This window comes from Epinephelus lanceolatus, chromosome 10 (genome assembly GCF_041903045.1).
Source record: "Epinephelus lanceolatus isolate andai-2023 chromosome 10, ASM4190304v1, whole genome shotgun sequence".
NCBI classification, from domain to species: Eukaryota; Metazoa; Chordata; class Actinopteri; order Perciformes; family Serranidae; genus Epinephelus; species Epinephelus lanceolatus.
In genome coordinates, this window is record NC_135743.1 from 7061198 (window position 1) to 7077085 (window position 15888).

Sequence of the window (15888 nt, forward strand, 5' to 3'; positions counted from 1 at the left end):
CACGTACTACTGTAGGTCAAAGACTGGTACAGAGATAAGGGTGCATGTAAGCTTCTTAACCTAAAGTTAAACACTCCAAGCTCATGCTAAGATGTAAATAGGTTAAAACATGTTGTGTGTAATTCTGTCTTTTTCTTTCAACATACCTGCCACAGGTTGGCTCATTATTTTCAGTAATAGAGGCAGGGCAGTGATATGTTTTGTATGTGAAAGTAAGCTGTTACTGTGCGTCTTCATTGTCACTTCGCCTGTTCCATCATTTCACTTTCACACTCCTTTCTCACATGCACAAACACCCCCTCTTCCCTCATCTCTTCCTTGCGCTCTCTCCTTCTCTGCTTTAGTGTTTTGCTCCTCCTCGCTTTCCCCCATCAACCCCCCTCCACTTTCACTGGCTCTGCATTAAGCCCTGCTTGTCTCTGATCCTGGAAGCAGCGCTTATGGGAGCTTCTGAGACCAGTGTGAGCACTGCTGGTCTCCAGTCGCCTTCCCAGCACTGCAAGTGGAGGACGAGTGGAGGAGGAAGGAGGAGGAGGAGGGGGAGTATCCGTCCTCATGCCCTAGGCGGGAGAAAGAAAAACGGGAAAGGAAAAGGGAGAGAAAGTGAGAAGGAGCATGCTAGAGATGCAGAGAGTGTGATAATAAAGGGGAAATGAGAGGGGGAGAGAAACAAGAGGAGATGAGGGCAGGAGAGGAAAAGATATGAAAAAATAAAAGCAAGGAGTAAAAAAAGAGAGAGGGAGAGCAGGGTGGCACAGGGAGAAGAGCAAATAAGTGAGCGAATAGGAGGAGAAGAGAGAGAGCGAGAGCAAGCGAGAGGGAGGGAGGCGAACAACACTGCAGACACTCGCCCACTGTCACTGCTCCACAGCCAGAGGACAGAGGCAGCAACGGCAACAGTGGAAGCGGATACGATGGAGGAGGAAGACCGAACCATCCATCTGCAGCTCAGTCCCCATCACTGACAGCCTCCCTCTGGGACCATCCTGCCAAGTTGGGAGCGGAGAAAGAAAAAAGAAAACTACTCTGTCTGTCCTTCACAAGACCAAGCACCGGACCTCAACTCCTGCAGGACTGATAACACACACCACACACACACACACACATACACACCTCATTATTTCTCCCCTCTCTTACATACACTTCCTCACACCCTCTCTCAAACGGAAGCACACTTCACTTCTTGTTGCCTTTTGGACTAGTTTTTTTTTTCTTCTTCTTCTTCTGCACCGCCTTCGCTGACCTTCTGAGCTGAGTGGATTTACTTTTATCCTCTGGCGGACCATGGGGCTAGGGTGGAGGGGTGCAGCAAGGACCCTCCGATTAAGGACAGAGGGGAGCTGGTACCTTTTGGTGACATTGCTGCTGCTCTGTGGTTTCTGGGAGGCTCACGCGCAGACAGACGATGGGAAGTCTGTCTACTTCTGGGAAACAGGTACCGCTTGCTAAACCACTAATTAGAGATTATATTTGATCCCTTTTTTTTACATATGGTACGTTAACGATGGAGGGTAGGTGGTGAATTAGTGTGTGCTGCTGGTGGTGGTGCTGTGATGTTATGTGACCTCCCACACTCAGAGGATCTCATCATGTATATATGTGTGTGTGTGTGTGTGTGTGTGTTTGCAGCTCATTATCTGTGAAAAAATGAATGGTGTGATAACTTTTAGATTTTTTAGAGAACATTTAAAACCAGTGCGTCGGACGGTGTTGCATCATGAAGATCAAATGTTCTTGGGTCTTGTCCGTAAAACAGACACATCCTGACGCTTAATTGACTCTCACATGTCTACAATGCCTCCAGATGACACACTTTGGTTGTCTCATAAATTTGTTATCTGAGGTATACGACTCAACGCCGCTGAACTTCAAAGATACATATACTTGAAAGATGACCCAGAAAATCTACAGTAGAGCTGTCTCCCCGTGCTGAATAGCATGTAGCACGCAGGACAACTGTGATCCATTTTTGAATGGATTACTTTCATCTTCCCGAGTCACAGGTGATGCACCATTATTGAAATGTTGCTGCTGTGTGTTACAGCATGCGGATGATTGATAGGCATTGCCGCACAATAGTGCCTGGTGAGGGGAAGCAGAGTGGAATGGTGTTTGATGGTATTGATACGACATCAGCAGTGAATGAGCTGGTGTGTGTGTGTGTGTGTGTTAGAAATTCATACGTGTAGCAGATGCGTAGATTGATGGGCGGTTGCAGTATTTCTTATCTTTGCACATGTTCTGCGCTGAATGTGTTAAACTGTCTATCAGAGGCAGAATCATGTGGAGTCACAGTGGGACCTACTGAATTATATCATCACTGTTGACATACATGAGGAGCCCGCTACCAGGCATGGGTGCTCAGCTCTAATTGACGGTTCCAGAGTACAGATGTGTTACAGCAGTGATTGACGATTTCTAATGGACACTGAGAAAATAACTCTCTGCAGCCTTTTTAAAAACATCAGGAATTCCTTTAAGGCATAAATTAAATGACTTGATTTAATCCTAAATTGGACAGAAAAGCTCAGGAGGTTTCAGACATGCTCTTTTTATTTTACCAATAACTGTATTTTATTTTTTTAACACTAGTACAACTTCATTCCCTTTACCCTAACTCAAACAACCCCACTCCACTTGTCCTGCCCCGCCTCGCCCAGCACCACCAGTCCCCAGTTGACGTATCCCACGTCTCTCCTGTGGTTCTGCATCTTTAAAGAGGATGTAGCTGAGTAAGGAGATTAAAGGAGCAGGGATTTAACAACCCAGGAAAGACAGCCCAGGGAACAGACTTGAAAAAGAGAAAGGCAGAGTGAGCACTGCAGGCAGAGAGAGGGACTAACTTAACCTACATCTACCCTACTGTAGGTCATAGTGATTACGCCTCTCTCCCACGCTACAGCACCTTTCTCCCACACTATACATGCTCCTCAACTGGAAAGCTCTAGGCTCTGCGCTTTGAAATGTAATCCAGTGCTTGGAGTTTGTTCACTTCTTCCCAAATAAAGAGTAGCGCATTGATTTCAGCCCTGGAGTCTTCTTTTTTTCAGTGCCTCTTTGGTTTGACAATTGCCTGCAGAGTATTAAAATCACATAGGGCAATTTAGGGCTTTGAATCCCAGTGCTTTTCATCAAAATGTGATTATGTTTGCACAAGATTTGCATACTTCCTCTTTCCAATCGAAGCTTGTTTTTTAAAAAAAAAAAAAAAAAACACACACACACACAAAATGTGATGATGTTTGTGCACATTTGCAGAGTGTGCAGTGGAGGGAATATTCTTGTGGCAAGCAATGCTCTGATGTTTTGCATATTGATGAGTCTAGCTGAAATACAGCCCCTGTCTTCAAAACTGTGGGGAATTGGGCCTGCATTGCTTTTATTGCCTTCTGTGAAAATATGATGTATCTGTTTTGGAAGGTGAGACAGTTCAGTGTTTTTTTTTTTTTCTATTCAAATGAGCCAGATAGAGACAACAGGCTCCGCCAAACACCGCAAGTGATATTTCTGAAGGTGGCGGTGAGGATAACTGGAAGAAAGAAAGGAAAAAAAATAAAAAACGAGAATGATTATAGCCACCATGAGGACGGTGGTGGCGATGATGATGGTGATAATGGCTTGCCACAGTTTTTCCGGGGCCTTTGAGAGATTGCAGGGAGTTTGTCTCCCTCTCAGACGCTATTTTCACACCATTATTCTTCTTGTCGCTTCCTCTCAACTGCGCACTCCCTATACACTTCTTCCTCTGCATTTCTATCGCTCTCTCTTTCCCTGTCTGGCACTCATGCTATATTTTGCATTTCTGTTTTAAGAGCCACAGTTTTTTTCCCGTTCAGTGCTAAAGTAAAACATGCTGGAATTCCAAAGCAGCATTATCTGTTGCCAGTAGTGAGGAGGTACGAGTCTGCACACCAGGGTGACAATGGATGGAGCAAATTTTGCAGCATCCTGCTCATGTTTATGTGTAATAGAGAACTGCTAAGTGCCACACATGCAGAGGCACACATACACACACACGCACACACACAGCAGGTGCATCGCTCCCATTCTGGTACTATGGCGTGCTTCATTAGACTCTGTTGTTGGAGCGACAAGGTTGCCAGGTTTGAGCTGTCAAGACCTCACATGTGTGCCTGAGGACAAAGCAATTACAGGTGGCAGGGTAGCTGATGGTGTACTCAAGCAAACACATACTGTAACATCTCGATGTCTCGGCATTCTCTGCAGGCTTCTCTGTGAGTGTGTCCTCGTGCAGTTTCATGATGATGCAGATTAATTATTATCAGTGGATGTTAAACTTCATCAAAAGGATAACTTTGTTTAGAAAACAAACACTGGGACTCATTCATTAACTGTTCTTACAAACCACCGGCAGAGTTTTCATGAAGATTCTGACATTAACTCGTGTTTTCTTATTTGTGCTGATATTTTCATGCAAAATAATTGACCTTTTGCTAAGCCCTACCCCTTTGTGATGGTCTGACAAGCTGTCACAGTAAGCATGGAGCCCACACTGTAACTAACTGCACTCCCTGAAGAAATACTATCATATTTTTGGAAAAGTGAAGCGGTGATTCCAGAGAGAAGCAGACAGAGGGGTCTACAGTCTGTGTTTGAAGGATATATCCAGGATGTCAAACTGACTCAGCAGCAACAACAGGTTAAAAAGACAAAGATAGTTAGAAGCTAAAGCCAAACTATAGGCTACAGATCACAGTGTAAAAGTGAACCACCACATCACTGCTGATCGCCACACAAGACAATGAATATAAAGGGAAACTTTGCTGATATTGAACCAGCTGTGTGGCATCACAGTGTGTGCAGATGAATGTGTTTGGCTTCACACCTGTGCTACTGCCAGCACCTGGACCTCTGCCGCCGGATGGGCAGGGATCTCAGGAGGAAGTCAAACAACATTCATCTGCGCACACTGTGATAACACACAGCTGGTTGAAAATCAGCAAAGTTTCCCTGCTTCCCTTCACTGGTTCCTGTACAGCAGGGTCGGCCTTTTTTTCACTGTTATAATCATTACAAAGCAAAAGCAGCATGTGTATACATTCAGTAGGCTTTATCTTCAGTAGCTAGCTAGCTAACCCTACACTTTTCAGGGTTTGATTTTGGTTTTGGAACAGGGAAGAAAATAAAGAAACAAACATTTAGCTCCAAATCCACAAAACCAGCCTGAAAATGAAGGAAATCTGAAACGACTGCATTAGAGTCAATGGAGCACAGCTGCATTGTTGTCGGACCCTGGTCTGAGCCGGCCTGATGCTATATTATGTTTGGCCAGTTTGCGTCTGGGGGCGGGACTTCTTCTTCTGCAGTTTTATAATATTATAGGATTTAAATATTTTCAGAATTTATAATATTTTATAGTAATTATATTAATGATGTTATAAAAAGCATCATGGTCTTTTCAAGTAAACACTACACTAACAGTTCAGTTTATATCAGTTATGTTAAGATGTGAATGCTGTCTAACAATTAGTGATCGATCATGCTAGAAAATATCACGGGCGGTTTGGGAGGCGGGACAAAACTTGACAAAGCAGCGTTGCGATTAAGTTATTAATAACTTACAGAAACACTGCGTGAAATCAGGGCTGGGTGAAAATCAAAAATCACAATATTTGTATCAGTAGTATTGGTATTGTTAGGATATTTTAGGGTTGACTTGCTTGGGTCAAGAACTTTGAATCCACTCACTCCACCAAGTTCAAGTTGGTTGATTTGTCTGGCATCACGACATGAAACGGTGGTTTCTTGGTTAAAGTAAAAAAACAATGAGTGCTGTAGTGGGACTCGATTAGCTGATCAGTGCCGCTGGCGGGACTAATGATATTGTCAAGCTTTTGTCAAACTAACAAGCGGTGTGCCGGTACCAATAAGGAGTAATAACAACAATGGTGAGCGCTATTAAAAGATAGATGCTGCGATCAAGGCTGTTCTAAGTCGACATGTCTTTCAGTACCACCTGACATCGTAGTTTGTTTTTCCTTCTCTGTGCGCCTCTCTAAAAACCCCGGCATAACAGGTATGTTAGCATGACTACGCAACAGTGTTGATTTAAAGTGACGTGAGATTCAGGTGGATACGTTGCAAAATATCGAATCCCCCTCCCCCACAGAAATCAGGTAGAGACGATGCTATGTTGGATTGAAGATGGAAACAGACAGTCAGCTGACATTTCTGTCCGATATCAGGCAAATAATTCTCTTGGCTTTTTTCTTCCTTTGCAACTTCTGTATGTGCACGCGGCCCTGCAGTCTCATGCCATTTCATAGGGATTGTTAGGGCATTTAGCTATGCTAATTAGGATCAACTAGCACGCGCTTTCACTCTAAAAGGACAATGGGATTCATTAATTATAAGAACACAGGTGTGAACATCTCTGTGGTTTAAGATCACGTCATCAATCTGACATTGACTTTTCCTCAGACCTTCCTCCAGAACAAACTTAAGAACTTGCTGGTGAATGAGCCCCATTGTCTTACTGATATGTTGAGGCGTGTGTCAATCGGCGCCAAGTAATTAATCAGTTTGGTTTGATATCCTGATCTGATCATTGTTTATCAGCTCCCACCCCTCCCTGAATGCCGCCCCGTAATCTTTCCCGGGATCCAGATTATCTATCATTGAGATTACGCAGGAGTCGCCTCTGGCCTCTGATCAAGCCAATCCCATTTCACCCACCGTCTCGTCTCATCAGGTCAAGTCACAGTTCTCAGCACGTGCCTCTCTGTTGTAGGCCTGTTAAGTCACCTGAGTCATGCGCGGGCTGTCATACTAATTGCTCTAACTTATCCACTTACTAACTTACTGTGCATGTGTGTGTTTTTATGAGTGCATGTGGTGTCTGATTGACAGGTAAAATTTATGTTTAATGGATAAATCTTTTTTTTATTCAATCAAGTTTGAGCCACCATATTACAGGTTGTATTCTGAAAGCAAACCAGTGGCTCTGTTTCAAACAAACTTCTGACTAGTCACCTGTGACATGCTTTTCACAAGGAAGTGAACTTTTTTGGGTTATGACCTGGATGGTTAACTACCTAAAACATAAATCAAAAACTTGAAAAGTTGTATTTATTGACTACATTTACATGCACAAAATATTTTGGGTTTTGTACTTATTTTCACAAAAAGACAATATTCCTATTAAGTGTTTACATGGCTAATACAAATGAATATTCCACTCATATTTCCGTTTGAATGTAGCCGTGCATACTCTCATTAACACACCCTTATGAGTCATTTATCACATCAAAACACAGAAAGTAGAACGGCCAGAACTGCCTGTGCTTTTTCCTCAAAGTCTGAACAAATCAGAAATGTGGATTTTTTTTTTGGGCATGCATCTCTACCCCAGCCTTGCAAACTGTTGGCTAGTTGGTGCGTGAACGACACATCCATAACAACGCACAGAACTGACTGTAAACAGGCAGGGGGCTGTGTGTCACAAACTGCGTTAAAACCCCAACTGAAACGCATAAAGAATGCCCCTAAACCTCGAATAACACCGGCATATCCCAAATATCTTACTCGGAAAATGCTAAATTTAGAAAAAAGATTTACTGAGGTTAATCTCTGCAAGTGGAACAGGCAGCTGTGTTGGCAAACGTGCCGACTGCAAGTGGTGGGGATACCGTTATCGGATGGTAAACAACCGGCTAGACCGTGGGGAAAAAACTGCATATCTTTACATCTAACTCAATGAATTAAGGGTTTATTTAGAATATACCAGAGCTGGTGATTGCTGGAATAGTTGAATAACTGATTGGTACTGATTAGATTTATTTAGTTTCTGTCGAGTTTGAATGGAGTGGGTTTTACAACGAGTTAATACAGCAACTAAGCTAGTCTTAGTTTGGTTAAGGAAGGAAACTTGAATTCAGAGGGTTCATTTATTGATTTTCCAAAACCACTTATCCTGTCGGGGGTCACGGATGGGTTCACCCTGGACAGGTCACCAGGCTATCACAGGGCTGACACATAGAGACAGACAACCATTCACACTCACATTCACACCTACGGACAATTTAGAGTCACCAATTAACCTGCACGTCTTTGGACTGTGGGAGGAAGCTGGAGCACCTGGAGGAAACCCACACTGACACAGGGAGAATATGCAAACTCCACACAAAGGGCCTCCCCTACCCTGGGTTCGAACCGAGAACCCTTTTGCTGTGAGGTGACAATCCTAAACGCTGTACCTCCATACCGCCCTGAGGCCAACCTCCGAGGCTGAAAAATTAAGCCAATGAAGAAATGCCAAAAATCGCTGTTCCTCTAATGACCACTTGAGGCTGGTCTGAAACAGAGTAAATCTCCGTTGACTCCCATGTTAAGATGCCCAAAAACATGTTTACAGCCTTGCACAAAAAATGGTTTGGTCTTTATAGATAATTGCCCCCGCCATGACAGCTGTACAGGGGTGATTTGTTTTTATAACTCATCCATGTACATTTTATCAAGGCTTAAAGTAAAGTGCATGTTTAACAGCTGGGCTGCTTGAGTGACAGGCTGTCTGTGAGTCAGATCCAACCCCCGCTCCTCCACAGCTCCACCCTCTCGTCCAATTATGGTCACCTCTGGCTCCAAAAGGCCGAGATGTTGAACTTGAGGCTTAAAAACAGCGGTCCACATCACAGTAGCTACATCCATTATTTATACAGTCTATGGAAGGGAGGGTGGGTAGATGGTGCTACACACAAATACCATCATATACCGTATACCTGATGATACTGCACAAGCCTAAAGGATAGTAAAAACTATTCTGGGCTTAGTTTTATCAGATGAGCTAATGAGATCATTTCGGATCATCTGTTAATAACCATGAGGTGAATCCAGAGTGTGTGTATGTGTCTGTATGTGAGAGTGTTTTGCACGTACCTCTGTAAATTTGTCAGCCCCGCATCTCTAATGACCTGTCACTACACAGAGACAATGGAGTTTTAGTCCTACACACTATCATACAATGAGGACCGCTGCAGATTTCAACGCTCTGAACGCAATGCTGTATGTCACCACGTCCCGCTGATGTCACCTTTCAATGCATGGGGACAAGGCGACCGGCGCTGACAGGCCATTGTTAGCCGAATACATTCCTCCCTTCAGAGAGGCAGTAGCAGTGAAGGATGTCACCCTCGCTGTGGATTGTTAGTGGCTCTCCCACAATCACCTGCTATTACGGCGGACCCACTGAAGAGGCCATCCAGGAAATTGAGGGAGAGCGGGTGTGACGGGTTCACAAGCGAGCCAAGGTCATTAATATGGCCTTCAGCCAAAGCGATTGTTGTAGCTGAACTGTACAAAAGCGGAGCCACGAGATAGATCAAAACAATAGTGCAGTATTGATCTCCTGAAGGTGCCTCGGACTAATTAAGCCGTAAGTTTTTCTCTTGCTTTCATTTCCTGTTAAAGAACCACGTGAGAAATCTGAGATTGGTCAGTTTTGCTTCATCATCTAATTTCATTCGGAGTGACTTTGGCTCAGTGTTCTCACTTACAATTTCTCATTTTAAAAGGATTTTTTTGTCTGCATACTTGATGGATTCTCGTCCTCGACTGAACCTGACCACAAGCCTCACTCATTGTCCCAGGTTTAAATTAGAATCTGCCGTCTCGGTGCGCCCTGAAAATCCTTTTCCTTAAATAGCCGTGCGCTAATACCTGCACACCTATTCTGTCCGACAGTTTGTCTCGAATTGAGCCAGGAACAAACACCGGTCTGACTGAGAGGCTGCAGCTTTGATATCAGCAGGAATGTGACTGGCATCATCCCAAATGAGAACATCCCTTGGAGATTCCTGCCTCATTTTAGCGAGTGCATTACAACGTGACCCCCTGTGACCCTAATTAGCATAGCACCTGAGGGCAAACAAGAGTCTGGTAGGTAATTGGCCAGCCACTGTTGAAATTCCTTAGCAACAGGCAACAAATTTAGGCCATGCATATAAATTAAGAGAATTTCCTTGGGATTTTCAGTTTTCATTACACAGTATGCCAATGGGTTTTATTTTAATTCAGTATGCCTGTGTTTTTGTTTTCATTTCTAGTTCAGTTGGAGTGGAAATGGAGGCTAATTGTGTCTGTTGTTTGTGTCTGGCCCTACAACCATTGGAAAATGAGCACTCAGCAGCCTGTGGAGTCTTTCTCTGGAAACAACAGCAGCGGCCATGTGGCCTCAGCATCTTTCTGTCTGAAAGAGGAAGGAAGCTATTTTTCAAAGTTAGTTTTTGTCTCGGTGGAAAACAGACCGAGTGCGGCTCAAGCTCTGGTGGTCAATGATACAGAGCTGACCAACAGCGCACCATGACATTGCACTTGATTTTAAAAGCATTTGCAGCCCAATACGTCACGTTTGACCCAGATTGATCTGTTTTGTGGCTTTAGAGAGATTTCTCCCACCACTCTCCACTTCAGACTGCTGCGTTTTTGAAATAGCCTATCCATCCAGGGGAGAAAGATGCCAAAGAGATGCCAGAGTTTGTTTAATCTAAATGGCAGAGCTTACACTAAGACCTGGCTATTACTGATATAGGAGGGATGGCAGGATTAGAGATTACACTTCATCCAAAAAACTTTATTTAGAGTGACATAAGAGGATTCCCACTGCCTCATTCCACCGTATTCAAATGGCTCATAACATATTTTAGATGGGGCACTGTGTCATTCAGCTACGCGAGCAGCGTACTTTGTGGATGGTCATGGCGTGAGTAAGCAGATCAGTGATAGATTTATGTTATGTGGGGATGTTTTTCTCCCTGATTATCAGCCTTGACCTGGTATATGAAAGCAACACGTGCTGCTGTAAAAAGATTAGTACATGATCGAAAAGTCTGACCTACTCTTTTTCAGTAAATTTTAGCCACATCACAATTCACACTTAGTCATCCTTACACCTGGAGACTTCTAAAGCTACTTTAAAACCTAGAATGTCTACTAATCTACTTCAGATAGGGCTGGCATGATATCAGATATTCCAGATTCTCGTAGCAAAAACAGTTCATGATATATACACCCATCAGCGAAAACATTAAAACCACTGACAGGTGAAGTGAATAACTTTGATTATTTTGTTTCAATGCATTGTTCTGCTGGGAAACCTTTGGTTCTGGCATTCATGTGGATACCACCTGACATGTTCCACCCACCTAAACACAGTTGCAGACCAAGTACCCCCCCTCATGGCAACAGTACTCCCCAATGGCAGTAGCCCCCCAGCAGACAAAAAAACAGCATGCCACATTACAAAAAGTGTTTAGAAATGGTCCCAGTCTGCTCAAGGATTCTTGTGATGTGCCGATACCCCAGATGTACCCCTAATCCAAGGTGGGGCCTCCTTGGATCGGACTTGGCTCTGACCTGTCAAGGCATGGACACAGGATCTCTGGGAGTGTCCTGTGGTGTCTGGCACCAGTGCGTTGGCAGCAGATCCATTTAGTCCAGTGGGTTGTGAGGTGGGTTAATGGCACGTGCCACAGATGCTCATTCAGATTGGGATCTGGGGGATTTGGAGGCCAGGTTGACACTTTGAGGACTTTGTTACATCCCTTGGGCCATTCCTGAGCAATGTTTGCAGTGTGGCATGGTGCATTATCCTGCTGGGGGGCCACTGCCATTGGGGGGTACTGTTGCCATGAGGGAGGGGGGTGTACATGGTCTGCAACAGTGTTTGAGTGGCTACTGAAAGTCTTGGGGTGGCACACCAAAACCAAAAGTCATAACTGAATTTCAGGGACTTGCTTATACTGTTAGTAGTAACCATATATAGGCTGGTTGAAAACTATGTCAATATAAGAGTTAAAACAGGAGTATTTTTCTTGGATGCTGGATGTTTGTCAGGATGTAACAGTTAACATTTTAGTTTCACAACAATCCTGTTTCAGTGTGTTACGTATCAATACATGTGTTCTTCAGTCAGGCTAGTTGGCGTTTTTCTTAAAAAGACAAATATATACAAGAGACAAAATATTTTAATGGGAGCAAGCTGAAGTTCAGTGGAGACTTGTTGGTACCCATAGAACCTGTTTTTTACTGTGATGAGAGTTTAAGGGACTGTGTTATGGACATGCCAGTTGTTCACCCAGCAATATTTAGCCTAACTTTGGAGAATTATTTAGCCCCCCCTTCCCAACAAGCCATGGCGACATGGTCGGTACCAATGGATGCCTTTTGTTACCTAGTTTCACAGGTTACCAATTAGGGATGTTCATGGTGACAAATTTCCCTGTCAACTAAACGAAAATTCTAATTAAGACTAGTCGACTAGTCTAAAAAGGAAAACATTCAGAAAACTGTCAACATTTAGCACATTTTATTGTTAAGTATTTGAAACATTGTCCAAAAAAATATTGTGTGCATTAAGAGCCCTTTGAAGCCTTTAATCAGATTTTAAATGCTGCTGAAGTACGAGACGCTGTGCACCATGCAGTATGAATGTGAACATGACAGCAACTCAGTCAAAAGTTAACCACTAAAATTACATCTAAAATAAATAAATTGCCTCTGAAATGTGGGGCACATTGAACCTTGCAGATTATCTGACAGAAATGATTCAGCAATTCACTTTAAAGTTAATAAAACAACATCTAATTTATAATTAAATTTCAGCTGAAATGAGAGGCATTTTGCTCCGTGCAGTATGAACTTAAACCTGCACATTATCCGACAACAACTCACCTAAACTTAACAAATAATATAACATCTCAAAATAAGATTAATTGCTGCTGAATTCATTTTCTAGATCAAAGTACTGCCAAACCACGCTGGTGTTGCGAGAGGACATCTCTCCAATTTCACACCGTGCTGTTTTAAAACTCCAGTCTACTCGAGCATTACCACTAGTGGGGGACGGCTGCATGACAGTTAAGTGGCCTTGTACATGAATAAAACACTAATAGGTTTAACTGACTAATATTTCTGGTGCTGACTAGCGAGTGGCGGACGTTAAATCCTTTAGACGTCTAATCGCGTGCATCCTTAATACCTATACCTTTGAGCCACAGCCTCTTAAAGACAGTATTGTCAGCCAGAAGGGGGTCAGCTATTGTAGCAGGGGGGCTATGGCCCCCTTTGGCCTTACCTTAGGGGCGCCACTGATAGCCACTAGCACTTCCACCCAATTGATTGTCGTCCACTTCAGCTTCGACAGGGCTGCTCAAAATATTCTCCCGAATGGCACTTTGTTCCTATTAGTTCCTATTTGGAGCCACAATTGTTTTTAAGGTCTTAATTTTACCGAACACTTACTGTCACAGCTTCTAACTAATCATGGAGGTATGCATGTGCTAGGTTCATGAATGTGACTATATGGCAGGCTGATATCAAAACAAAATATTTTAAATTGCATTTCAGAGTATTTTCATTTGAAATTTTGTGTACCAATAGAGGGTGCCTGTGTACAAACACTGGTACACGTGCCATAGTTTGAATACCAGTGGCTAAATGATGAAGGTTGAGGCTAGTTGCTGTTTTTTATTCATGTCCCCTCTTGTATTATCATAGTCATACCACACAGCTCAATCTGGAAAACATTTACTTCTCAATTTCCCCAGTTTCACCAACTACTTTTCTCCAGAGTGTTCTCTCTTGTTTTTCCGTTTCACAGTGGTCACATCCCTGTTGTGTCTGTTCACAAACCATAACTCAAATCTGCACTCAGCCGCAAGTTGAAACACAAACAAATCCCGTGCCCATGTTGAGGAGGCCGAGCATTTTCGTGGTCATGAACTGGTATTCAAAACAGGCCCTCCGCTCCCACGAGAGCTAACGAGGCGGCTTCAGTGGGCTGAGAGGAATAGCGGCGTCATTGAAGAAAAGCAGTGACATTTAGAGGCCGTGCTGCCTCCTCCGATGCTACTCTAATAAAGCCGGAGAGATGGAGGAGGCTCGGGAGTAAATATTCTCCTGTCCATCCAGCGGCACTGTCGTTAATCCTTCATCTCCTCCACTGGCCATCAATAGTTTTTGCCCAGCTCTGGGGTAGACATGCATATTATACAGTCTCTTCTGAGCATAAAAGCTTCTGGTTTCATAGTAGTTTCGCGTTTGTTGCTTTGCTGTCGCTGGTGAGCTGATGTGGTGCTGGGCGCTATGGAAAGCACTCGTTGTTTGGCAAGAAGATTAACTCATCACTAGATCATGTGATGAACTGTAAACACAGACTGCAATAATCCACCGTGTGCTTTAGGAATCATATATCAAAATTATTAAATCCTGCTGAATATCATGAGAACATTGCATTAGAATATTGAGCTGCTGCTGCTGGTTTGAATCTTATATAACTGCATTGCTTTTGTTGTTGAAAGTCACATTGTTCTGATGCAGTTTTGACCCCATTTCCCAATGATTTCCTGCATTTTTTTTGGTCCATGTGTTCTTGGTTCGTTGAGTAAAAAATGGTGCAGTAATTCCTCAGAGTGCTCTAAGCAACAGTGACAGGACGGTAGCTTTAGGTAATTGTTTGTGACAGTATTTTCCCAATCCCTGATTTGATGGTGTTGGTCTGTGGAATTACGTTGACCCCTGTGTCTTCTGACTTGCACATGTTGTGCTTTGGTTTTAGCTGCAGAAGAAGAAGATTGATTAAAGAATAACAGTTACCATGAGTCTGCAACCATGCAAGCAACCAGTCTGCACATTCATGCTTTCAGTTAATTGCTAAAGTCAGCATGCTTACATGCTCACAGTGACAATGTTAACATAAGCTAAGCTAACAGGTATCATGCTAAAATCAACAACAACAGTCACTTGCGGGTAGACAACTAGCTTTTGATTTGAGTTGCAGAGATATGTAAGATATGCAAACTTGTGTATTTCTGCCGTCATTTTTAGCCGCAGCTGTAACGTTTAAAGACATGTAGTTAAACACTGTGGTCCGACCTATCTGACGTTTCTGCTGGGCTTATTTTGTGTACTGTGTTACATTTGATAACCCAAATCTATCCGCACGGAGGCTAAGCAAAATACTGCTGTGGACGGGGCTGCAGCAAAACATATTTTAGCTACTTAAAAAAAAAAAAAAATAAAAAAAAAAAATCAATTTAACCGTACGCTATATTTGGAATATTATCACCAATCGAGGCAATGGCAGACCAGCCTGCGAAATAAAATAGCTATTTTTGTCAATATTGTCTGGTGGCTTTGAGATAACCGCTTTATGTCCCTGTCGGAAATTTCTGTCTGACGGTAAGGTAAAGCAGTAAAAATGTTCTATATAAATAGCGTACACTTTAACTAATATAAATTTTTATAGGTGGCTAAAACTTAACCTAACGTAAGTGTTTGCTCAGTGCTGTTTCATTCATTGTGCGAGACACAAGGGTTTTCTACCTGTGATCTTTTTGCAAACAAACATTATGATTCGGTCTTTTAACTAATAAAAATTTCTGACCAGAGGATGGACCGATATGAAAGGTTAAGGCTCACCATGATGTCATAGAGAAGGAGGTGCTAGGGACTGACTTCCAGGAGCAAGAATGTAAACAAGCAATAATGATGTGACTGATGCTGGCTGCCTCTCGTTTGGAAAAGCCAAAAAAAAAAGCAAAAGAAATAAAGACTGACATTTCCTCTGTTCCATAGAGCGCCAACATCTTTATCTATACATCATTCCTCTTTTGCTTCCCCATGTTTACAGTAGAAGAGTACTCTTTGCTCCTATTGGTCAAAGTCACAGTTGGGAGAAACATCCTGGGAGGCAAAAAATAATAATCTAATATGCTAGTGTGTCTGTCAGGACACTGTGAGGTGTTCAAGACATGGCTTCAGTAGTCGTCTACTATGACCCATTACGCATGATAAAACGATGCATTGACGCAGCTGACGCCTTTTGTCGTTCCCGATCCGATCCAACACCCTACGGTGGCGGGATCAGGCTAT

General features: G+C 43.1%; 1 protein-coding gene across 1 annotated transcript in view; it reads left to right on the forward strand.

Annotated features, from left to right (window-relative positions):
• The first annotated feature begins 406 nt into the window (after positions 1–406).
• thsd7ab (thrombospondin, type I, domain containing 7Ab) overlaps positions 407–15888 on the forward strand; it is a 245121-nt gene continuing 229639 nt past the window's right edge. The window contains exon 1 of the mRNA XM_033640340.2: positions 407–1435. Within this exon, the coding sequence (XP_033496231.2) occupies positions 1285–1435 (151 nt within the window). The 5' untranslated portion in view covers positions 407–1284. The remainder of the gene's footprint in view (positions 1436–15888) is intronic.